General features: G+C 37.1%; 1 protein-coding gene, 1 long non-coding RNA gene and 2 pseudogenes across 3 annotated transcripts; 1 reads left to right on the plus strand and 3 right to left on the minus strand.

Annotated features, from left to right (window-relative positions):
• Nucleotides 1–364: 364 nt before the first annotated feature.
• LOC148861750 (GDSL esterase/lipase At1g54790-like) lies at nt 365–4,435 on the minus strand. Its single transcript, XM_088986728.1, has 5 exons — nt 4,131–4,435; nt 3,847–4,047; nt 3,154–3,320; nt 1,840–2,110; nt 365–795 (listed from the first exon to the last, which is right to left on the minus strand). The coding sequence occupies exons 1-5, from the start codon at nt 4,363–4,365 to the stop codon at nt 527–529; spliced, it is 1,143 nt and encodes a 380-aa protein (XP_088842854.1). The 5' UTR covers nt 4,366–4,435; the 3' UTR covers nt 365–526.
• Nucleotides 4,436–16,505: 12,070 nt separating this feature from the next.
• Nucleotides 16,506–19,222, plus strand: LOC148861751 (cytochrome P450 94A2 pseudogene; annotated as a pseudogene). Its single transcript, XR_016112248.1, has one exon. The product of XR_016112248.1 is annotated as a cytochrome P450 94A2 pseudogene (transcript).
• Nucleotides 19,223–20,162: 940 nt separating this feature from the next.
• On the minus strand, nt 20,163–21,785 carry LOC148861752 (uncharacterized). Its single transcript, XR_016112581.1, has 2 exons — nt 20,954–21,785; nt 20,163–20,860 (listed from the first exon to the last, which is right to left on the minus strand). It is a non-coding gene; the product is annotated as an uncharacterized LOC148861752 (long non-coding RNA).
• A 180-nt stretch (nt 21,786–21,965) lies between these two features.
• Nucleotides 21,966–23,867, minus strand: LOC148861753 (E3 ubiquitin-protein ligase At3g02290 pseudogene; annotated as a pseudogene).
• Between the last annotated feature and the right edge of the window lie 2,708 nt (nt 23,868–26,575).

Below are 26,575 nucleotides of genomic sequence, written 5' to 3' on the forward strand. Positions count from 1 at the left end.
TTAAAAGAAGTCGAAGAGAACAGCCTTTCAATATGTTGGGCCCACCTCAGAAAACTAGAAATCACTCCACTTCAGCCCTCTCAAATGGATAAAGATACACCCCAACACGCCGAAGAAATGTATCGATACTTTGAATCCGGTGCTTTTTTTATTTTACAATGACATTTTTATGTTATTTAATTATTAAACATATGAATCAGATCATATCGATACTCTCAATACTATAAACCTTGTACATGTGTCTAACTGAATGTTTACCATATCTTTTATTTTTTAATCCAAATCATGCACAAGATTTTTAATTTTTTTATTTTTGCAAAATATTTTTTGTATAATCGAATATTTTATATTATATTTTATTACCATAGTCAACAATAACTAAATTGCATAGAACTTATACAGAGCTTACAACTATTCTTACATTACTCCGAGGATTCCCATGTGATAAAATACAAATTAGAATTCAGATGAAACGCTGGACGCTGCTCAAAGAATAGAAGAAACAAGAAATACATAAATTGAGTTCCTAGAACTTTGATCTGAAAATGAATTGCATGCTATCTGAAAGAAGTGGGTCAGAATATTTTCCGGTGAGTATTTGTGATGAGATGTGAAGATTTGCAGCCTCCGTGTAGTGGTTCCCATCCCAGTTTACATATTCTCTGGTATCGTTGCATGGTTTTGCCGTGACTAATGTCCCATTTAAGCTCTTTGTTTGGCCACATGAGATCCGACTGTCGTAGTTCAAGGGTGGCCCTCCATACCCACAACAAGCTGTTTTGAAGTGTGCAAATCCTGAAATTCATAATTTTTTTATGATTAGTAACTCTGATCCATCTGTTGTTTGCAGTGCAGTTTTATTTGCACTAACATTAATATATAAATGTATGAGAGTGTAAACTAACAAGAAGAGCATAGAGTCTGATTCAGATTTACTTCAGCTTTTATTTTGCTTTGCTTTAAGTTTTATATTATTATATCCACAATGCAAATAAATAAAATAAAATGAAGCCTGAAACTAAAGATTAAAATATTGATATAATACACTGTATCCGTGCAATCAGACACATTTGGATACACTGATACAAGAATTTTTTTTTTAATCTTTAAAACTTTAAAATACCATATGAAACCTTCTAACGCCTATAAAAAAAATAAAAAAAATAAAAAATCAAAGGGTATCAATCATACTGATATGCACTCCCATTTGAGGATATCTGATGTTTCAATATTTTAATCCTTTCTTGAAACAAGAATAAATCAGAATTTGTAATCAAATAATATGCACTTTGATCATATTTTTGCACCAATGCATAAGGGTGTTTATGGTTCCTTCCTATTTTTGAAACCTAACTGGTATTATCGGTTTTTAGAAAACCAGTAACCGAAACTAAACCGAAGCCAATTAGTTAATCAGTTGACCTGTTTAGTTAATTGTTGGTCTGGTTCATCATTTTTTGGTTTTTACATTTATAATACATTATAAAAATATATAATAAAAACTAAAAATGTATATAATATTATATTTTAAATAATAAATAATATATTATATATTATAAATATATTTTTATATATAATGCATATTTATTAATTTATAATATAATATACATATATATATACATAAAATGTATAAAAATATATGTATATCGGTTAGTTCAATTAACCGTCAATTTTCTATATTGATTAACTGAAACCGGGCCGATATCTTTTTACCGAACTGATTAATTCGATTAACCAAATTTTTAATTGATTCAATTTCAATCAGTTTTTCTTACTCACCCCTACCAATGCAAATAAAACTACACTACAGGGAATAAGGACAACAGTTATTTGAAATACCATACTGAGAAGAATTTGAAATGAGGTCGAGTTTGATGGAGAAGACGTCGACGTAAGTTACATTCGCATCCAAGAACTGTGATTGCAGCTTTCTGCAAAGACCATGTAGTTGTAAATTGAAAAGCGTAGCAGCACGGTTGTGGGAACTCACACACCCAAGCTCATCAATCTTTGAAGAGTTATTTCCATATGTGGCGATAATACGAGGCAAGCATCCAAGGGGGCCCGTATTGTGAATCCAAAACTGTCTTGCACCTTGTTCATATAATTTCTGATGAAGAATTAAATTAGTAGAATCATAATAAAGTTATAATAAAGTTATATATATATATATTATATATATTTCAGATAAATTAAATAATAAAATAGAGAAAATTTGTAAAATAATTTGATAAAAATAACTATTTAATAATTATACAAAATTAAGTATTAATTAAAAATAAATGATAAAAAATAACTAATAATCCACCGAGATTGGATCTGTTCCTCACACAGCGTGCCTTACAGCGTCAATCTGTCCCCATGAACTAAAAATTTACAAGTACAAGATGTTTCAGGTGTAGAGCAAAAATATGCTATAAGGTCAGTGTGAGGCATGTTTTGTGAGTAGATTCAAACTCGATTCCACCCTATCTAAGAGGCAGTTTGATAACAGTTTAAATTGCTGAACTGAAAAACTTATTATTTTGTCTTTTAGGTTTAATTTGAAAAGAATACAAATACAAATATATAAAAAATACAAGGTTTTATACTATATATATTTGTATTTACACTCTTACCAAACTGAGCCTTAAGCCAATGAGATTTTAAGAAGGTTGGGGTTTTCTAAATTAGTTCAGATTCACCGAATGCAATGGCTGTATTCTGTCATTTCTGTGGGCCCATGAAACACATGAAACCCATAATACAAGGTTGGAGTCTTCTAAATTAATTCAGATTAACTGAATGTCTGAATGCAATGGCTGTATTCTGTGGGCCCATGAAACCCATAATCATTCAACCTCTCCACACCAGTGATATAAAACACATGAAACCCAGAATCATTCAACCTCTCATCGTGTGTTCATGTATTTTAATTTTATGACAAGTGTGTGGTGTTACCATTGGTTTTATAACCCGCTGAACAACTACTGTGGCCCTTATGTCATCTTTAATGCGTTTGAATATTTTATTATTTTTTTCAACTGTTATCTATCGAACAATAAGTCTAGCACCATTTGTTCAAATTTCAAAGAGTTCACAATATATCTAGCATTTAGATGTCATTATCTTTCATTAAATCAAACCCTGCAGTTAATTTTGCTTATGACTTGCCTTAACTCCAGATTCGAATTCCTGCAAAAGAGTTGGAATCAAAGCAAGTACTTGGTCCTCTGAAGTGGAATAAAATGCACCATCAAGATCGTTCTGCCCAATATCGAACATACAGAGCCCCTTCTTGAAATAATCTTCTGGGGGCAGGAATTTTTCTAATCCTTTACCTAAATGAGAGATAGAGAAAAATTAGATTTCAATGACCACCATTTTAGTATCAAATAGAAGCAAGTCAAAATTTTAATTTTCACACAGAAAGAGACAGAGCAATCCATAAGTTAAACTAAGGAATTGTTCAATTTAAAAACTTGAACCGTGTTAAATATCTGAATAGGTTTTTCTAACATGCCCCCTCACATGAAATTACATCCAATTAAGCATTGACAAACTCAGATCCATCCATATTTTGTGCTGAAATTTAATTAATTATAATGAGACAATAAGATTGAACACTAGACTATTTGGTGAAATAATCCTTCTACCTAAAACCTTAAGCTGTTGAATGAGGTTCTTGAATATGTTTTTATTCTCCAACACTTTAACTTTTAATTTGAGGTATTAAATAAGACTATAAGAGGAACAGAAATTTAGAGGAGTTATTTTTCTTTTGAAACATTCTCCAATTCATCATAACCTTTACATTCATGGAATTCCAAAAATTCTTCAACAAAGATCAAAGTATACATCACTTGCCTTTTGCTAGCAACTCAAGAACCCGAGCCTTGAATCTGAGAAATTGAGCCACCTGGATACCAAAGGAGAACGGACTGGTTGAAGCTGCATTTGCCGGAAGTATGGTAGACCCTCCGGTTGCAAAATTACAGCCTGTTCGGAAATTTGGTGCACCAACCGAATCCAAGTATGCATTTAGAAGTGGTAGGTCCATTGCATCAACTGCAAAAGTAAAGCACCTCTCAAATAATCTGAGGTTTCAACGTAAGCTGATGAATCGAGTATCTGTGGATGAAGAAATTTACCGAGGAAATCAACGATCAAGCGGCCATCGCAGAACCTCCCAGAAGGCTTGAGGAAGTAGGTCTGGCCATTCGGAGAGTTGACAGGAAAAGCTATCGCTGCAGCTAGGCCACCGGTGTCGGAATTGGAGTCTCCGAAGTTGAAGACTGCAGGATAGCTGAAGTTGACTGTTTGGACGAGGGGATTGAACAGGGAAATTAGGGTTAGAATGTGGAGATATGAGATCATGAGAGCCATGGCTGAAGCCTGAAGGGAGCTTGTTTACTCTGTGCATACGATGAATGGAGAAATTGAGAGAATGTCTTAATTGGCGGGAACGCAAAGAGAGGGTTTGGTAAGAAATTGGCCTTTTCTCCCTTGCAAGTCTGGAAAGAAATTTGGGTTTGGGTAACGATCCGTTTTATCTCAATTCTCATTTTCTCACGCCCTGCCCAATGTTTTTCGGGTTTGGATCGACTAGGTCCAGGGGCAGGAGTTTAACCTGGTTTGAATTTAGCCCGGGTGCCTTTATCCCATATAGAGGGGTGACATTGACACTTCTAGCCCGATCCGTCCTAGACCAAAAAAATTTTGGGAGAATGACCGATACCCCCAATGTCCAAATTTGTAGGTTCAAAGTACATTTGGGGTAGGTGCCAACTCGGAATTGATGTCAATTTATGGGTGGACATGAGTGTATAGGGTGTGGTTTTTGGATGTTTTGAATGTTTATAGCTGTGCAGTGGGAATTGGATTTCTGCATTGGGTGTATCCATGCTTATCCGAAATATTTCCAAGCAACGAACGACCTAGGTTTTGCGGTGAGGCCCAGCTGAGGCTCATATCCTCACCAGGTCCAAAAATTGAGTCTAGATCTAGTCCTAATAATCATGGTTCAAAGTATTGATACGTTTCTACATATCGACAGAGGTGTACTGATACTTAGATACACACAAAATTAACTTTTTTTAAGCTTTTTTTTTTTTTATTTTGGTTTTTGGGTAGTTAAAAAGGGTTTTTTTATTAACAGGTATTTCGGGACCCAAAAGATACACTACGATACACCCAATACGAAGCGTATCGTATCGATATTTTGAATCTTGCTAACAACCGGTCGCAATAGCCATTGCAGTCATGTATTTGAGAACATCTCCCTTGTCTTTCATGGCAAGATGTTCCCAATGTACAGCTGCAATGGCCATTGGTAGAGCGGTAATCAAATCGGATTTGGATTGGATTAAGCAAAATGTGAATCCGACTTGATTATTGAAAGTTTGCATCCCAACTCCGATCGGATTTGAATACCTTATATTCGAATTCGAATACTCAAATGGGATTCAGATTTAACCCAACTCTGCTTTAATTTTTTAAAATACAAAATATTAAAAATTAATTACTTTTCCACTTTTATATATAATAAATTAATATAAATATAACATACTGAATTTATTATATATATACATATATAAATTCATATGTAATACAATATATAAAATACACATTTTTATAATTTTAAATATAATTATATAAAATTTATATATTATAATCAACAAATATTATAATATAAACGAATTCATATTTTAGAGGGTGTTTGGTTCTGTTTACGTTTATTCAGTAAATGTTTATTGACAGTGCCACATAGGCACCACTTCAGCATTTTCCCTCTCTTACTCTTCTACATGCATCGAAAATGAAAAAGTCAACTTTGGTTTTTGTGCATGTCAGTCGTTTGTGGAATTTATTTTTTAAAGCTTCCACAAACGGTTAGACGTTTTTTCACTGTTATGCTGATGTGGAGCCTAGTGGCGCCTAGTGGTGCCTGGTTGTCATAAACGGTTGTGATTATTGTATTTCTCGGTTTTACCAGGAAATAAAGTACAAATGTTTATTCAATAAATATAAATGGAACCAAGCACATACTTAATCAAATCTAAACCCAACCCAATTTTTAATTGGATGCATACTACAAAATTCGAATGTGATTTGGTTGCATAATACATCATTCAAATCCAAGATAATTGGATTGGATGTCATATTAGGCCATTGATTTTCGGGTATTATTAATAAGCCTAGCCATTGGAACAAGTTGTTGAGACCCTATGTTGAAACTATATCCAAACTGCCAAATTTATAGGCTTGGCCTGCTACATACCCAAAGAAATTTAACCAATATATAGTGAATGGCCCTCCTCTCTTTTAAATATACTAGTGTAGGGGTAGGTGTTATGCACGTGTGCAAGTAGAGGGTAAGATATAAATTGATAAGATGTCATATTTGCTTATCACAAAAAAATTATTCCAATACGTTTCAACATGATCTGTGCTTACACATCACAATAGAGGTGAGCAAATGGGTAGATTCTACTTGGAATCGACTTTGAACAGGCCTTGAACCAACCTTACCCAATTTGTTATAGGATAGGGTCTGGTTCCAAATCCTTGGAACCGACCCCTACCCAGACCGATTCCATGGTCTAGGGGTTTACCCTACCCAAACCAACTTGATGAACCAACCTTGGCTGGCCTTGGTGGAATTGATCTTTGTGGAACCTGCCTTGAAATAAACCTTAAAACTTTCAGGGATGTAATGATTTGAACCCAAGCACTCATGGTTAACAAAGGACACAATCTCATTTGACCATTAAGTTACTTAAGTTATTTGATCATTTATTTTCATTTTAATATTTGAATGTGTACACTAAGTAACATAAGAGTTAATATTTACAAAACTTAAATTTAAATTATAAGTTTTGAACCATATAATGATAATCTACATATTAAACTATCCAATTTAACTAATAAAGATAATATGGGTTTTAAACTATATATTATATTTATTAAAAATCAAGTTTTTAAAGAACATGCTTCTATTTTTGAGGGGAGGGGGAGCAAAGAAAGAACAGATTCCACAGGTCCGATCCTAGAACCGACCCCAGAACCACCAAGGCCAAAATCAACCCTCACAAGGTAGGTTCTAGTTCCACAAACTTGGAACCAACCCCTATAGGGTAAGTTCTAGGTTATGTCATTAAACCAACCCATGCTCACCCCTACATCACAAATATGGCGGGTCTCAATCTCATGATGAGATGTACGGACACAAATTATATTAGTACTATGTCGTACAGTTTTTTTTTTTTTTTGTGAGTGAATCCCAACTCACTTGTATTCTATACTTATATTTAAATTTTATGACCTATACCAAAACCAAGGCAAGCATCTACTTTATAATAATATAAATATGTTAAAAGACAAATACCACCCTTTTTTAACATCCAAATTACAATATGTTTTAGGGGTTTTAATGTCATTTAACATTCTACTCTCAAAGGAAAATAAATAAATGAGAAGAAAGAAAACATGATCGCTTTAACATCCAAATTATCATATCAAACAATCAAGGTTCAAAATATCGATACGCCCGATACGTCGGTAGGGGCGTATTGGGCGATATCGATACCTTTTTTTTTTTTTACTTTTTTTTTTTTTTAAGTTGGTTCAGGGGGGGCCAATTTAGGGCTCCTCCACCCCCTGAACCAGTCAGACCCCCGATACACCCACTATAGGGGCGTATCGGGGAGGTCCCAGAATGATACTTATCGGCCGGTATGGGCCGATATGTGTTGATACTTTGAACCCTGCAACCAATCCCCACCATCCAATTTGAATGATGCCCTTGCAAGATCTTTTTATCAATTCTTGTTAAACATGGATGACCTCATTCTTTCAAGTAGTATGATTTTTAGGCTTTTCTTAATTATCATTCAAATTGGCTACATGATTTTGTTTGGCCAATCAATTCTATTTAAAACCATATCCATTGTTAAATTATTAATATTTAAATCATTTATTGCTACTTTTAAAAATTATTTAATCATCATCATCGATGCCAATCCTGTTTTGCCAATCAATTAGAAAATATTTTGTTTACTACTTTGCAAATAGTGTTATATATATGAATTTGGATTAGTTGAACGCTTTAGCTGTTCATCAGGCTGTGGAACCAATGATAATGTTTCATGCCATTAACAAATTCATGGGTCCCACTCTAAAAGGTGTGGATCTCATACAACATATAAAGAAAGAATAAATGATTATATAGTTCCCAACTTCCAGTATCCAAACATAAACCATGTTCAAGTAGTGTTTTCAAAATTGGGTTGGCCGGTTAGACCGGAAAAATCAGGAACAATCACCTAACTGGTTCCATTTCACCCCATAACCGTTTTTGGCCAAAAACTGTTGATTTGGTCAACAAAGCGCTGATCCGAGTGGCCAAACCATCGACCTGGATTGTTAATTAAGCCTTATGACCACACACTTTTTATTTTTGTCAAAACAGGTCGCCCATTTGGACTAGACAATCAGACCATTCGACTCGAGAACTAGACCCAAAATGGTTCCCTGTCCGGTTCGATTTTAAAAAGCTTGTGTTCAAATATATAAGTTGGAAATAAGTATGATCATGTTATTTATTAGGAAGCTTCAATTATTTAGTTGTTTATTTTCTCATGGTTTTCCATTTCTGTTATTTATTTATTAATTATAGAAGTGCGTGGTCACTGGTCATAACTCATAAGGCTTATGCCACATGCATTATGGATTAAAACGCAAATTACCAAATTAGGATCTAATTTGGGTAATGTAATTTTTTTCTAGGTTCTAAATATCGATACATACCGATACCCAATATCGGTGTTTTTTATGTTTTATTTATTTTTTTTTAAATTGGTTTAGAGGAGTCGGTTTAAGTCCCAACTACCCCCTGAACCATAGTATGATCAGATACAACCCTTATAGGGGCATATCGGGAAGGGCCCAATATGATACGTATCGACTGATACGGGCTGATACATAACGAAATTTTGATACCCCGTCTTGGCCCTCTTGGTCTCGATGGGGTCGGCTCGAACCCCCGAATATTCTGATGCGGGCCCATGTTCGTTTCTTCTGGCCCGCCTGTCATTCAATAGGTCTCGGAGGTCCGAGACATGTGAGGGAGAGGCGCAACGTCGTCCCTCGGCCCTTGAGAGGGGGGCCGATGGCCTGATCTCCTTGCCTTCGTCCCAGGAGTTCTCTCTTTGGTGGTGTTGATGTTGTTCTAGGTCTTGGCGATGATCACGAGATTGTGTTGATTCTTCCCCTCTTCAGTTGGGGGGTCGTGAGGTCCTTGGCTGCTGACTAGTGCACCGGCTGCTATCGAACTCTAAGGGGTCGGCACTGTTAGATTTGATAGGGCCGATGGCTAAGGGGTCCGGAGACGCACATTCGCCATGGTGCCCCAAGCTCCCAGCAGGGTAGCCTCCTGCCGGGCGCCCCACCTCGTCCAGCCTCTGCACGAGGTTGTCAAGCCATTTGAGGACCGCTTGAAATTGGTCTGTCGTGACCAAGTTCTGAGCGTTCCTAGTGTTTCTTGCCATGTTGGTTAAAGCTTAGGCTTAGGAGTTGATTCTCTTGGATTTATAGGAGTTTAGTTGAGGGAAGTCTTAGCGATGTTTCCCGTAGACGGCGCCAATTGTTGCCAATCAAAATGGGCGAAGGGCAACACTATCAATTTACTCCCAAGCGGAGGTATCGAGGTGCCAAGGTGCGAGGGAGGCCAAGTAGTTTGAGGTCCTAGGTGGCCGAGGACTGGTAGGTCAGTCCTGAAAGGAGTGAAGGAAAGAGAACATCAGAGGGGGTCACCTCCTATTTATACTTGAAACTGCTTGGAGGTAGTTGAGCTCGAACGGTCTGGATGTGATCCGCACGTGGGGAGCGCAGCCATCTGAGGCCGCCAGGTGACTCCATGCTACTGGTTTCGAAAAACCCGCCAAGCTCTACTCTGTGTGCACCCTGATTGGGTCCACTCTGAACCGCGTCGCCTAACATGTGCAGGCCCGCTATTGGACGAGACCATGTGCGCCTACATCACTTATCAACACTTGACTAAGCATGAATTTGAACTATGTAACACAAACACCATTAGGTTGAACGTATAGTAGAATACAAGGAAATAATCTATGAAACCCATACAACCTGTTCAGTTATCAAAAAGAAGGAAATATTAAACTGAAATCAAATTATTCCCATTGAAATGTTTCTCAACTACTATGACACTTAAAATGAAACATTCATGAATCAAAGTTCTCAACCAGATGTTACATTGACAGCATAAGCCTCAAAGCAGAGGAACATGAACTTGCAACTTAATTTCCAGGATGCCCTGAAAACTGGAAATGCAGCAAAAGAAAGTGAAGACCTGCAAACTCTGATGCCCTGAAAACTCCATTGGAAATACATAATGGAGGAACATGAACCTGCAAGTCAGGCCATCAACTCAAATAAGTAATCCTAACAATATCAGGATAACCAAGAAAACCACAGAGCTAAATTTAAAAAAAAAAAAATCATACTAGTACAAGAGTCCAGATGTCCTCTTTACATTGCTTTGGAAATGAAGTCCATTGCTTGAAACCCAGGGGACAATTAATGCTTTATGCATTCCCTGGACTCAGTACCACTTCAAAGGTATTCTTAGAAAATATGCATAGATCACATTCAAAAGAAACCTGAATGATTGGGAGGTTGAACAGTGGTTGGAACTGAATCACCGCTGAAAGGTCAGAGGGACAGCAGAATTTGGGTATGGGAAAATCAGGCAGATTCACAAGTCCTTATACACTACAGCTTTGGGGAAGTGCCTAACAGCAGATGCATTGGCTAGGAGAGGGATGAGGGTGGAACCCAGAAGGTGTGTAATCTGTGGTGAAGCCTTGGAAGAGTTGGAACATCTCCTTATACACTGCAGGTTTGCAAGAAGTATATGGGTGAAGCTACTGGGACCTTTTGAAGCGCAGTTCTGTTTCCCAAAATCTACGGAGGCTTTGCTGTAGGGTTGGCACTTGAATGGTTTATCCAAAGAAGGAAAGGTTATCTGGGGATTGGTACCTGCAGTAGTGGTCTGGACATTATGGACAGAGAGAAATATAAGGCTTTTTGAAAGGTTTATGGGGCAGATGCTTTCATGGATAAAGGGTCACAAGTATTTCAGGAACAGGCCATATAGTTCTTTTTTTTTTTTTTATTTCAATGCACTTTTTGTATCTATGCATACAGAAGAGAAAATGTAGTGGCCCATGCACACAGTCTTATTGTGCAGGGCTTGTATATGTTTTTGAAGCAATGAATACAATACCTTACCTCTTTCTAAAAAAAAAAAAGAAAAAATGTTAAGGATGAACCAATAGTAAAGTCCTATCACATTGAAAATAAGTTTTTCTTCATTATATCCTGCATGCTGCATTACATTTTTTTTTCTTTTGAAGGGCTGCATTGTATTTCATTCTTTTCATAACAATTACCATGTTGTAATTTTTCCTTAAAAAGTATTTCTATACTCACTATTCCTTTTTATTTCTTTCTTTGATTGATTATCAGGATCCTTCTACTTTACATCTTTTAATTTTATAGGTCTTTCTAAGACAATTCAATACAGTGAAAATATTATTTAGTTGGTTTGGTGTTTTGCTTTCTCTATATGTTAAGAATATAGGAATACAACATAGAATTTAAAATGATATTTTCCATTGAGCATAATTCCTCATTCAATAATTCCTCATTTCAATAATTATTTTTTATGACAAAAACTGTTATGCCAAACTAGGTCACCTATTCCAAGGCCTTTGGAAGAAAAAGCCAATGACCATTTTGGGTAATTTGAAAGTATAACTGTTCATACCAACTCAGAAGCAAGTTTCATGAATCTTTGTGTATGCCCAAGGAAACCATGAGCGTAAGTCTTTACTATGGCATTCAAGTATTCTAAATTAATATGAGTATTCAAGGGAAACCCTGTCCAAGAGTTGAACTTATAGCACAAGGATGAATATTACTCTCCTTTCCATAAGAGGTTCTTTATATTGAAATTGAGCATATAATGGATCCAAAGAAAAAGCATACAAAATAGGGATTCAACATGTGAGTTTAACACCATCAACATCAAAAAAGAACACTAGAAAGGACAAAATTCCCCATTCAACCAAGGGTGACATCATTTGATCTCATATAAACATGTATAGCCTTGATATGAGTAGGACCACATTCAGGACAAACTCCCCTTACTCCACCGTTCGTCTATAAGTCTGCCCAACTAAGCATTATTAAGATCACGAATTGAGTAGAATTCTTTGTCAATATTTGCCTAATCGTGTACCTGCAAGGATCGACAAAAACCACCAGCAACAATGACATTTAGTTACCATGGAAACCAGTTCTCAGTAAACCATATGAGAGGTAATCATAACCGACTAAAAAAAGAAAGAAAGGATTCAAAATAACAAAACATGTAATATAACAATTTCAAAAGATATGGATTTACTAAAGCCTCCATCTGTGTTTACCTTAAATCATTCAAGGTCCGGAGAAAAAGAGATAGAGAGAAAGACAACTGAGAGAGGAGAGAGACAAAGAGGGCGGGAGGAGAAGAAATGTGAAGAGGAAGAGGCATGAGGGAGAAAACCCTCCTCAATTCATGCCTCTTCTATAGAGACAGTCGCTTGGTCTCTTTAGTGGTAGTTTTTAATTGATTGGCGCTAAAGACCGATATTTCTAGTGATAGTTGCTTTTTAGCCATTTCAAAAAACTGCCATTCAATTTATTGTAGTGATTTTACCATCAACACCATCAGATTCATTGAGAGAAGATCCTACACAGCCATGTATTCTTATTCCCATTGATGTTGACCATATTGTTATTAATTCTTTCAATTGATTATGACCTAGACATTCATGTTGCACAAAGGAAAGGAGTTAGGTCTTGTACCACTAAGCATCCTATCTCCCATTTTGTTTCTTATGAGAACATTTCACTTTCTTTTCGTGCTTTCCTTTATTCCATTGATAGTGTCCCTATCCCTAAGAATGTAGTAGAGGCTCTCTCAATACCTGAATGGACAAATACAATGAAAGAAGATATCAATGCTTTATAGAAAAATGGTATGTAGAACTTGGTGGATCATCCTAAAGGTAGGGTGTCCAGTTTTGGATTGGACCCCGTCCAAACCAAAATCAATTTGGATAGATTGGACTAACCAATAAGACATATTGAATTGGACCAATCCAGACTTAATAGTCCAAAGTATTTATTGGATTGGATTAGACTTGGTCCATCCATAATGAATTTATATTGGATTGGATTGGATTGGACCTAGTCTATCCAAAATGGTCCAAAATATTCATTGAATTGGATTGGACCTAGTCCATTGGTAATGAACTCACATCGGACTAGATTATATTGGACCAAATCTGGTCCAATTGACACTCCTACCTGAAGGTAAGGAACCGGTAGGATGTAAGTGGGTATTCATAATTAATGAAGCACAGAGTTGATGGCACAGTGGAAAGGTATAAGGCCCAATTGGTGGCAAAAGGTTTTACTTAGGTGTATGGGGTAAATTATGCGGAGACATTTGCTCTAATAGCGAAGATGAATTCCATCAAAGTTCTTTTCTATCTATCTATTAACTTTTATTGGGATCTTCATCAGTTAGATATCAAAAACGACTTTCTGAATGATAATCTTGAAGAAGAGGTGTACACGGTACAACCCCCTAGATTTCGTGCCCAAGGAAAAGAACAAAAAGTGTGTAGGTTAAAGAAGTTATTGTATGGACTAAAAAATCATCAAGATCTTGGCTTAGCAAGTTTCACCTAACTATGCAACAGATTGGTTACAAACAGTGTTAGACTGGTCATACATTATTTGTGAAAAGAGAAGGAAAGAATGCAGCCTTTATAGTGTATACTGATGACATATTATCAATGAAAATAAGAGAAGGAAAGATTGTAGCCTTCATGGTGTATGTTGATGACATAGTAATCACAGGTGATTAGAAAGTTGAAATTCAAAAGCTAAAGGAGTTCCAAGCCACTCAATTTGAAGTGAAGGATCTAGGTCCCTTGCAATATTTCATTGGAATTGAAGTGGCCCGCTTACAAAAGGGGATCTTCGTTTCATAAAGAAAATACATCCTAGATTTGTTATAAGGTTCAAGAAAACTAGGGGCGAAACCAGTTGACTATGCCATTGATCCAAATTATAGACTGGGTGATTGTTGTGGTGAGACCATCAAAGATGTAAAGCAATTCCAAAGACTTGCGGGAAGGCTCTTGTACTTGTCCATGACTCAGCCAAACATTACTTATATTGTGGGTGTTCTTAGTCAATTCATGCATTCCCCTAAGACCACACACTTGAAGGTTGAGGTGTATACAGATGCTGACTGGGTCATGTCAGCTGATGACAGAAAGTTTACTAGTGGGGTATTGTACCTTTGTGAGAGGGAACCTAATCACATGGAAAAACAAAAAGCAAAATGTAATGGTTGGGTCTAGTGCTGAAACTAAGTATAGAATACTATCCTATGGAGTGGTTGAAGTTATGTGGATGAAGAATCTTTTGAGTGAACTGGGTTTTCTATTTGATAGCCCCATGCCCTTGTATTGTGATAACAAAGTCGTCATTAATATTGCAGCTAACCCATTTCTTCATGATAAAACTAAACATATTGAGGTGAACAAACACTTTATCAAGAAGAAACTTGTTAATGGGAAAGTGTGTACTCCATATGTTAGTTCCGATGAGCAATTTGCAAACATTTTTACAAAGGGCCTACATCAGTTGCAATACAATGACTTATGTGATAAATTGGGCATGATAGACATCTATGTCCCAACTTGAGGCTGAGTGTTAAAACTATCATATTTTTGTACTTTAGTGTCACTGGGGCATAGCTGTAATTTTTTCCCTTATTTGTTATCAGTTTGGTTCGCCCGAATATGAATACCAAAGTTGGCACCATCAACCCAAGTTTTTGACTTCAAATATTTTTTCTCTCTTATCTTCGCTCTTCTCTTCCATGACTTTCTACCATACTTTTACCAAGAAAACAAATCTAAAGGCTAAACCCTTAAACCCTAAAGCCTAAATCTCTTAACCTATAAATCCTAACCTAAACTTTAAACCCTAAAATCTAAATTCTAAACCCTTAAACCCTAAAGCCCAAATCCCTAAACCCTAACCTAAAACTTTAAACCATAAAATCTAAATTCTAAACCCTAAAGCCCAAAGCCCCTAACCCTTAAACCCTAACCCTAAAATCTAAATTCTAAACCCTTAAACCCTAAAGCTCAAATCCCTAAACCCTAACTCTAAAATCTAATTCTAAACCCTTAAACCCTAAAGCCCAAATCCTTGAACCCTTAAACCCTAACCCTAAACTTTAAACCCTAAAATCTAAATTCTAAACCCTTAAACCTTAAAGCCCCCTAAACCTTAAATTTATTGTATAAAATGCCTAGTGGGGCACATGACCTCCAACGGTGTAGGAGTCACGTATTTTCCCAAAACCTTGTATCTTGTATTATGTATTTGCAATGTATATATTTGTATTTGTACTCCTTCCAAACTGAGCCCTAATGACAAACATGCTACAATAAGCTCTCCGTGGTATGGACAAATGGGCATCATGTGCAACCTGCCTTGCCTCGAGTCCATATCACCTGTTAACAAAAGGCATTCTAACACTCTCCCAACACAATCTAACACCATACATCTCAACATGAGACTAGGATCCACTATATATGAAATGTGCAGTGTTAGATCATGTTGAGAGGGTGTTGGAACATCTTTTGTTGGAAGGTACTCCTTTACCCCACTCCAAAACCAATTTTCTCAACCTTGTACCAAAAGAAAGGTCATACTATTTTCAAAAGAAGAAAATTGATAAAAAAAAAAAAAAAAACACTATTCTTTTGAATTCAAATCTATTTAAAATTTAACTGTGAGTTGGTATGATCCACTGGACACGAGCATTCTAGCTAAGCTGAGAGTAGACTTTTTTAGGAAAATCATCTCCTTGTTCTGGTTTTAAAAAGTAGAAAACTTATCTATTTCTAGGATACCAGAGACGTTCTATTGAGACATTGCAAACCACTGCCAAAGCATGTGAAATAATAGGCATTTAAAATTTGATTGCCCTGTCCATCCACGTATATTTTCATCTTCATCATCATCTAAGCACCGTCCCAACAACTATATATCCTTTCTTGCCATTCCGTTCTTATTCAGTGCCATATCCATGCATATTTCCATATTTAGTAAATTAAAACGCCAAAATAGCAAAAACTATCCACCTGGTTCAGTCATGGTCAATCGGTATAAAATGCATAGAGTAACATAACTCTTTCTCAGGCTTGACTGTGGTTAGGTGGGTCCTCATCCCCACGGCTTTTACAACCTGTATCCATACGGATAAGGTACAATGTTAGGCTAAACCGCCAAATCCAATCTTCTCCGATCCCCTCGGCTTTTAATAATATTTTGAATTTTATGTAAAAAGTAATTGATAATTTGTATTTTTTATATGTTTTAATCAAATAATTAAAAATTTTAATATTTATTAACAAAAAAAGAATTAAATACGAGCTACAAACCCAACCTGCTCCATCCTTAATGCGAGAAAGATAGGGTTAAGAAGAGTTACATTTTCATGTGCAAGAAAAGTTTGAATTCTAAAATTATAGATTTTGGGACGAGTAGGAATTGAAAATTCAGGGAGGCAGATAACATCTAAAATTTACAAAACCCTCCCAGAATCTACTCTAGCTGTGGCAGTGGCAAAAAGTATAAAAGGAAGCCGCAATTGCAAACGAAATCTATAAGAAACTTTATTTTCCACGTGGCAACTTAATTCGTAGGTCCCAAAAAGAATCCGGACGCCACGTACTGTGCCAACACATTCCCTCTTCGACTGCCACATTGGCTAATTTTAGTTAGGTGGCTATCAATCAAATTAGTCACCTTGACCCTTCATCTTAAACAAACGCATCGGCCAAAACTAGCCACCTTAAAAACGCGTCTTCTGGGGTTACGATCCTCTGTCGAGGATTTGTTCCGTGGTGACTGGTGAGGTCCACTTAACACGAACAGCTTTAAGAGGTTGAACGTCTAGAAAACTTTTCTTCGAGCTACTTTGGACCTTTCAGCAGTTGGCATGGCCTCTGACGTCAGAATCTAAGCTTCCTGGGTTGACGTTCATCTCATAACTATGGCCCTCGCTTAGGCGTAACTGTAGTCTTAGCCTCCTTTGGGGTTTTAATCAGTTGGACATAACCTCTGACGTCAGAACTCAGAAGCAAACCAATGAGGCAAATCAGTGGGATGCGCTCCAACTCGAGAGAAGCTTCCGCTTTGAATACAGAGGCATTTCTACGAATGTTTAATCTGCCACGCACAGCTATAAATAAGAAGCACCCTTTTCATCCTTGATTACCTATTTTCTTGATCAACACCCAGTTACGAAATTGCAGACTCGTCTATCAATCCACAATGATCCAGCTCGAGCTCTTAATTTCACTCCTTTTTATCCTTCCACTTTTCTTCTTCCTAATTAGTGGCTATCTGGGTAAGAAGTCTTCTTCTTCATCATCGGCCACTAAACTGCCCATGTCTTACCCATTAATTGGTTCTTATATTGCACTATCCAAGAATCGTAACCGCTGGCACGAGTGGATTGCAGAGATTCTGAGGCACTCCCCGTCTGGAACCTTTGTTCTTCATCGCCCTTTCGGCGTCCGTCAAGTCCTTACTGCAAATCCTTCTAACGTCCAACACATACTCAAGACCCAATTCTACCGATATCCAAAAGGTCATTTCTTTCGGTCCACCCTCTCCGACTTGCTTGGCGATGGTATATTTACCGCCGACGGTGATAGTTGGAAGTCTCAGAGGGAGATCTCTAGCCATGCATTCAATACTAAGTCTCTCCGCAATTTCGTCGAGACCGTCGTCGACACCGAACTCACTAAACGTCTTATTCCCATCCTCTCAGCGGCCGCCGCAGACAAGTCCGTGATCAATCTGCAAGATATCCTCCAGAGATTTGCCTTCGACAACATTTGCAAGATTGCTTTCGGATTTGACCCAGAATACCTGTCTCCCTCGTTTCCCTCGCCGGAATTCACCACCGCGTTTGAATGTGCTGTCCGCCTGAGCAGTGAAAGGTTTGGTTCAATTAACCCGGCGCTCTGGAAGCTGAAAAGGGCATTCGGTATTGGGTCTGAGAAACAGCTACAGTTAGCAGTCTCCCAAATTCGCGGCTTTGCGCAGAGCATTATGAGAGAGAAAAGGCGAGAGTTTGACGAGAAATCTTCACTGGAAACCGGCGACCTGCTCTCGAGAATCCTGAATTCAGGGCATGTGGACGAAAATTTGGTGACAGACTTGGTGATTAGCTTTATCTTAGCCGGTCGAGACACGACATCGGCAGCCTTGACCTGGTTCTTCTGGTTAATATCTAGTCACTCACACGTGGAAGAGGAGATATTGAGGGAGATAACAGAGAACCCAGCAGCACCCATATACACCGAGGTGAAGAATATGGTTTACACTCACGCGTCGCTCTGCGAGAGCATGCGGCTATACCCACCGGTTCCCGGGGACAGCAAGGAGGCAGCGGAGGACGACATACTACCGGATGGGACGGTGGTGAAGAAGGGAGTGAGGGTAACATACCTTCCTTACGCAATGGGAAGGATGGAGGCCCTGTGGGGCTCAAACTGGCCGGATTTTCGGCCAGAGCGGTGGCTAGAGAAGGACGAAGTCACCGGAAAATGGAGCTTCGTGGCGAGGGATCAGTACACCTATCCGGTGTTTCAAGCGGGACCCAGGATATGTCTAGGAAGGGACATGGCATTCTTGCAGATGAAGCAGGTGGTGGCCGGTGTTCTGCGGCGGTTCCGGGTTGTGGCGGCGATGGAGGAAGGTTGTGAGCCAGTTTATGTGTCCTATTTAACTTCGAAAATGGAAGGTGGGTTTCCGGTGAGGATAGAAGAAAGAAACACCAAGCTGTGAGATGACAATTGTATATTCTTCTTCAACGGTTAAAGATTCTCCTTTGTATTGCTACTGTGATATTCATCTTTTTTTTTTTTTTTTTTCTTAGATCTATCTTTCGTACGTTGCTACCGTAATATTTGGTTTTGATGAAACGTTACTACATCTACATACGAGTGTTATGATTTCAGTCTTTGTATTTTATATTGATATTATAATATGGAATAACCCGTTTTATGCACGTGTACAATCAAGAATGGAAATATGTTATTTGGATTTAATTTTTTTCAGATAGAATGTTACTGGGTCTAATCAGGATTATCGAAATAAGTAACTTATTTAATGGACTACTCAGAAGCTTAGAACAATTAAATAATACTTAAAATAACTTCTTTTCTAAATTTACTATTTGTACCATCTTGCTTTCAAGTGACGTCAACAGATTAATTAATCTAACTCTTCTCGTTAATAGGGGGGTTGCACCGTTGCGTTTTATAACAAGTGTTTCTTTTTTTACATAAGTGTTTAGTTTCACTTGTTTTTTTAAATAAACAAAAAAAAATCGTATTTGGAAAATCTATGATACGGGTTGGATGAAGCCGATATTTGGTCCACTGATATAAGATAAAAATACGTGTCAATGGACCGGATTTGGGTTGAGACAGTCCAAACATTGAATTGGATTGGTCCAAATTGATCCATAGCATTCAGTGGATTGGATTAGACCTGATCCATTTATGATAAACTCACATTAAACTGGTGAGGATTGAACCAAATCCAGTCCAATTGACACCCCTGACCTTAGGTTGCAAGAGGTAGCGTTGGACTTAATTACCCAAAGCCTCAACCTACTCTAAACTGGGTTAAGAACAAGCCCAAGTTTTTAAACCCAGGTCCAATCCATGGCTGAAAAGTAAGACCAAAGCTTGTATTAGTGCAAATGCATGAGAGTGCAAATGAAAAAAATACAAATTCTTCTTTAATTTTATTTGGGGGTTTTACTTTGTTTTGATTCGTGTCTTAATTTACTTCACTTGTATTACAGTGAAACAAAATAAGCTAAAATTTGAAACAAAAATAGGTCAGAATTTGCACTATCATGATTTTGCATCAGTGCAAATTTATTTGCATTGCAACCAAACAAAACCTAAGGCTGCGTTTGGAAGGAGCACGAATACAAATTTGTAGAGTGCAAAACAAAAATGTTTTATTCATGTGAGTGCGAAGTGGTTCAAGATTTATACACCCACTTTGCACTCAGCTCATTTGTTTTTGAAAGATGCAAATACAAATACAATTTTTGTGGATGTTTGGCATTTTCATCAATGCAAATACAACTGTCTTGCTACCAAATAAATGGTGTTCCAGCTACTCCCACCATTAAACAAATATAAAAAATAACATATTATTAATTAAATATAAAAAATTATAGATTAATTTCAAAAGATCTAAATCAATCAGGGGTCGACTCATTGACTGCTGATGGTCTATCCATTAAACAAATAAATTGGAGTTAGGTGTATTCCTTTTATAACCATCAGACCATGTCTCTCCAACAAGAGGTCTATCATCCATTGAACGAAATGAGTTCTTGTGACTAGAAAAATATATTTCTCTTTCAACAATGGGGTTGACAGGTTGGCCCTGATCACCAATGCCTGAAGACATGTTTGATGACTGGGTACGCCTCAAATGAGCATCTTCAAGTTCAGACCAAAGCAGACCAAAGGGATGCAACTCTTATTTCCAATAGATTCTACCGATTCATTTGCAAGGTAAGGGTGGCTTGTGGGATTTGTTAATGGATCATTAAGGGTACCAAAATGTTTCTGGATTGGATTTCCACTGCTACTACCAGGTCTTCCGGAAAAGACAACTTCTACAGAAAACAGAGGAAAAAACCATGAGAAACATGATATTAGAGGATATATAAAAGAGCAATAAGAGCCACATAACTAACTAGATAACTAACCCTCATCTTGAGCAACAAAGTCATGAAAACTTTGACCCTCGGAATAATTGGATTCCATTGCATCTTCACGTTTATATACTCTTGACTGATATGGTGACCAGGAAGCTTCTCAAATTCAGATGAAGCCCAGCCTTGGTTATCCATGAGAACTGAACCAGTAAAATCATCAGCTAATGGCAAAGTAGCCACAATGCTGCCTCCAGTGGCATCAGATGGATCAGGCTTAGTACTGGGAGCAGTGGAAACTAACCCATCATTAGATTTTAGATGCAGCATTATTCCCCAAGCTCTTGAAAAGGTGTTCCCTCTGGGGCATCTGCCAGATAAACAGGTAAGTCGGTCCCAAAAAAACCCTGTTCAAACCATGAGATGATGTCAACACCAAGAAACGGTCCCTGGATCTCACCTTGGGGATCACGGTAGTACAAACTTAATTCCTCATTGCTCTTTACATGCTCTAAAAGATTTGCTTCACCGTTGCTCTTTACATGCTGCTCGTTGCCACTTGATGCCTGCTGGAGAGATGACAAATCAAATAAAGAACTTGCATCATCAGGAAGCCTAGTACTGATGATATCAAAAGAAGCAACTCACTGAATGTCTTCAAACTTCGGGTGCTTCAACACAGTAGAGTCTTCTGATTGCTAGTTTTCACCAGTTTTTAACACAGCCTCATGGCAACCACCTCCAACCTCTTCAATTCTACTACTCAAATTGCTAGATGTGTAAGTGCAATTAGCTCTTCCAAAGATACCTCCTAGGATTCATTTATGTACCAATGTACCATCATCTCAACAATTTAATTATGGCCTCCATGATTTGGCAATATTATCTCAACTAACAAACCAGCTCCAACCAAATCAGCTGATACAAGACCAGACTTGCACATAGTTTACAAGCTTCAGTATTTTTTGATACAGGAAAAGTTTGGTCTTGCTGATTGAGTGACTGGGCCAAGATTTTAAGGTTTGCCCTTGGCGCTGTTTTGGCAATATATATACAAAGAAATCAGCTAATACTCCAGAAGTCCGGATGATAAAAGACCATTGTGCATGAATGAATAAACAAGTGCACAACACATGATAAAGAAATATGTTACCTTGCCACAGTGAGGGCAATTTTTCACTTCTCTCCATCCATTCATATATACAACCAAGGTGAAAATGGTGGGAGCAATTGGTAATTATCTTGGGGTTTTCTAGAGTATATTCTGAAAAGAAAAACATAAATAAATAAGTAGGGGAAGCAAAGGCCTAACCACAAACTTGAAGCTTTCACTTCCATAAGTACACAAAAATATAATGCAAATCCCTACCAAAATTATCAACTTCCCGGTATCATAAAAGCATGAAAACTTCCTAAGTGACACAAAAACTCTCATATGTTAATTACAAATTGAACAGGAACAATGAAAACAGCTCCATTCCCAACTAGTGGGGGATGTCTGATTTAGCTCCATAAAAGAAAATGGGGGCAAAGAAAAAGAAGAGAAAGTAAAAATGAAAGAAAAAAGAGGGATTGAAAACATACCCTCGAGGCACGTTGGATAGACATCATCGTCTTCTGATGATGAATAAATATACCCAATCCCACTAGTCAATTTTTCCAGTGGATTTTTCATTGAGGACTCTGAAGGATACTCCCTTAATCTCTTTTCATAAGTAGACCCATTCCCTTTGTCTGCAATGATTGGTGATTCTAGACCTGTATCAGCATCACTTCTTCTAAGTGGTTCGGATTCCTCATGCAAATGACTTGATCCCTTCTCATGTCTGGAGATCAATCCATCTTGTTGTGAACGGAAGCATCTAGGATCAGAATCATAAGGCAAGGGCCTTGGAGGAGAACGGTACATGTCACAAAGAGAATGCTAAAGAAGTCAGAGATGTAGCTCCCTGAATTGATGAAGGCAGAGCATGCACTTCCCCTCTTTGGAATAATGCAGTGTACTACAGAGTCATTGAGAAGACAAGGAAATTTTGAAAAGCTTGTAGGAATCAAGTTCTCCACGAGCCAGTACCCTCTCTCTTATAACAAGAGAAAGCAGAACCTCTTTGAAAAATCAGCAACCCTTGGAAATTCAGGGGTTTATGTATCATTTTGTTGTTGATGAGTCACTGAATCCACAGTAAAACTAGTAGTTTGCTTGATAATTTGTCATACTTTATGTGTTTTGTACAATCACCCATAATGTTTCTATAGTTTTATTTTTAGGGAGGTTTACAGGGGAATGATTAGTGTTTTCAGGTACTAGGTACATATAACATAGAAGGCAACTTCCACAAACTAAAAGTTCTGAAATAACTGACAAAGTTGAGCAACGACTACCCATAAAAGAGAAGTGTCTTTGCATCTTGGCATCTAGTATATTTGAGAATAGTTCCATTGTAGTGTGTTTGAGATAGAATATAAACACCTTATGAGCATTTCATTTGAACTAACATAATCGAAAATGCAACATATTTACTTCAAGATGATAGGTTTGTTTCTAATGGATTACTTATCTAACTATTGGATTTTCTGAGGAGATTGGAATGAATGATCAAATGTAATAACTGAACTTATGGATTTCATTTGGAATTTTCAATATCTTAGTGATACATTACTTTGGTTCAACCATGTGGTAAGGGAATTCTGTTCATAGCCATCTTCTTTCATCAGAAAGCAGCAGGTAGGTCAAAATGGAATTATAAGATAATGACCAAACAGAGAAACCAATACACAAATTACATAGATTTTGCAACAGTAACCACACTAGCTTACAAGTATTATGGTTATTTCACTATACAACCAGTAAACCACATAAGGGCACGTGGTATCAAATGTGTAAGATTAAAGTTGTGTGTTCAAGTGAGTAGTGAAGCAGACCACAAACAGGGAAGTTGTATCCCAGATACCTGTACAATGGTGCCATATTATGTTGAATACTTAAACCAAAAGTTCCATGCTTAGTAAAGGAAACCCATGTTGGATAAATAGGAGTGAAGAGAAAACATGGGAAGTAACAAAAAAAACTATAGCAAATGTGCAGGAGTTTATTATGGCATCAAGCCATCAACTAGAGAGGCCTAAGACTAGTCATCACTTCACCACAATGATAACACTAATACAACTCGAAACTTCATTTTGGGATTCCTCAGTTACATGCAACAACCCTTTTACCTAAATTCAGGAAGTTCTATTCAAGGAGTTACCTCAGTATCTCTACAAGGTCTACTATATTCCCGGCAACCTAGGAGAAAGGTCCAAGTACCTCTCTCTTTTTCTACCCTCACTTGCTAAAGTGCTCAGGTTCTCTACTACTTAAATCATGGCATTGGTCATTCGGTTGTTCATAAAATTTGCACCGCATCAATTATATGGAAAAAATCGCTATCTTAAACAACAGTTGGCTAAACTGTATGACTAGTTCTGAATAGATATTTTAAAATGAGAAATTTTAAGAAAGGCCAAGATAAAGAAGAAGATGTTTCTGTATTAACTAGATGTTGCTGGTTCTGAAGGTAGATCAGATTACCTCTCTAAAAACGAGGGCAAATGGATTTGGAGAAGATCTCTCTTCTAGTGAGGTAGATGACTTGAAAAAACGGGAAAAAAAAATGAAAATGAGAAACAAAATATCAAAATGGGAACAGATTCGTGGAAATCAGCAGAGATACCTCTCCCGCTCGTCGTTCTCTCTGCCTATATACAAACGGATGCAAATCTGAACCCGATTACAAATTTGTAACGGTTTACATTTACACTCCAACCAACCAAACGCAGCCTAAATGAAAATTAAGGTTGCATTTGGATAAAATTTAGGATTTGTGCTTCTAAAATATACAAAATCTGAATTTTGGTCTTTATGCTTTTGGGGCTCATGTGTTTTGGCTTCAAATATATGTTTACCTAAAAAATTAATTCATACCAAACATTCAAAACACTTTTTTGTTTTTTTTTTTTTCCAACCTAAAGCTCCCAGGTAAAAAAAAAAAAAAAAATCTTATGAAAAGGAGATTAAATTCAATAAAATGTTTACCTAACAAAAAAGTCGTAGATGCTAGCCAGCCTGCTAGTAAAGTCTCTAGCTGATTATAATTTGCATTGGAGGGTCTCAGATTAAGTCCCACGGGTAGGGGGCCTTGGGGGTTAGGGGAGATAGGATTAACTGAACACTTTAGCTGTTAAGCAGAGTCAATAATAACATTCCACAACAGTCATAAAACATATGGGCCACAATCATTTTTAACATCTCATTGTGGGTCCTATGCATTTTATCACTGGTGTAGAGCATTATCATTGGTTCCACAGCCTGCTGGCTGCTATACAGTTAAAGCATTTAGCTAATCCAATTTCCTTTGGGGGAGAAGGATACTCCTATTGCATAGTCCATTAAATAAATCATATTATGTTTCATCAACCATATTCTATATAATATTAAAATAAAAGATTTTAATTTTTCTTTTGAGGTAGATTTTAAATTTCTAATTGGATATTAATTCAACTTTCTAAATCCATTTAAAACTGTAAGGGTAAGCTGATATTAGTAGGGATGGCAATTTTCCCCATAAAATCAATGTCCCACCCATGGGATAGGTTTTCCCTGATCTAAAATGAGGATAGGGTGGAGACATGGTTTGCATATAAACCCCTGAATCTAATGGTAAATTAGTAAAATATCTCTAAATTTAATATTGATTTTTTAAATATTTCTAAGCTTTTTCCAAATTCTTAAAATCCTATAATTCCATAATTTCATTTCTAAAATACCCCCCAAATCGTCATAATTCAATTCCTAAAATACCCACAAATTCCTATAATCATATTTGTAAAATATCCAAAAATTAGATTATTTTTTGGTAATTGCCTCATAGCAAGAAAAATTTAGAATTGGGGAATGGGTGCCCCTTCCTAAACTTGCCCAGTTGTCACTCATAGACATGATATGAACTTAAACAACACTTTGAGAGGATATATAAGAGATTTTAACGTGTTTGCTACACACTCAATATTGGCTCATGTCAACCTTCTGCAATTGAAGCTTCCAATTGGAGCAAAATCAAGCCTTTTATAGGCCACACACCTAATATTTGTAATATCTTACCAAAAAATAAAATCCTAATATTTGTAATTTCCCCATATTAATTTTCAATAACATTAAATAACTCTTAGGCAATATTTGTGATGCCAAATGGTATGATACCGGAATAAGTTTGACCAATCACAACCGCCTCTGAATTGTGGTGGAGACCAGATCATTAATTTCAATTTGGTAGCATGTATGTACTATCAGTATCATAATACTATGAACAAAATTAGGGGTGAAAGTTGGTCGGGACTGGGCTGGGTTAAAGGCCCAATGCTAACGTCAAGTCTAAACCGTCTAAACCTGATTTCGCCCCAACTGAAATTTGATGCATTTGGGTTGGGTTTGGGTTGAAGCTGTTCAATAAGTTATTTATCTAGGTAATGCACTTTTTTGGGCAAGTGTTTATTGTTTTAGCCATAAAAAGGTAATTATTAACATGGTTTTTAAACTGCCATTGGCTTACTTGGATGGGTCGGACCCATTCGGCTCAATAGTTGTCCATGCAACCAATTCCGTTTTACTCCAAACCTGGTCATTGGCAAAAAACCGTT

Source organism: Nelumbo lutea, chromosome 4, assembly GCF_056320005.1.
Source record: "Nelumbo lutea isolate HS-2025 chromosome 4, American lotus-T2T, whole genome shotgun sequence".
Classification (NCBI taxonomy): Eukaryota; Viridiplantae; Streptophyta; class Magnoliopsida; order Proteales; family Nelumbonaceae; genus Nelumbo; species Nelumbo lutea.

Coding starts and splice junctions, on each gene's coding strand:
- LOC148861750 (XM_088986728.1), bottom strand. CDS start 4,365: ATGGCTCTCATGATCTCATATCTCCACATTCTAACCCTAATTTCCCTG. Junction 4,048..4,130: donor CTTGATCGTTGATTTCCTCG/GTAAATTTCTTC, acceptor TTACTTTTGCAG/TTGATGCAATGGACCTACCA. Junction 2,111..3,153: donor AATTCGAATCTGGAGTTAAG/GCAAGTCATAAG, acceptor ATTCTTCATCAG/AAATTATATGAACAAGGTGC.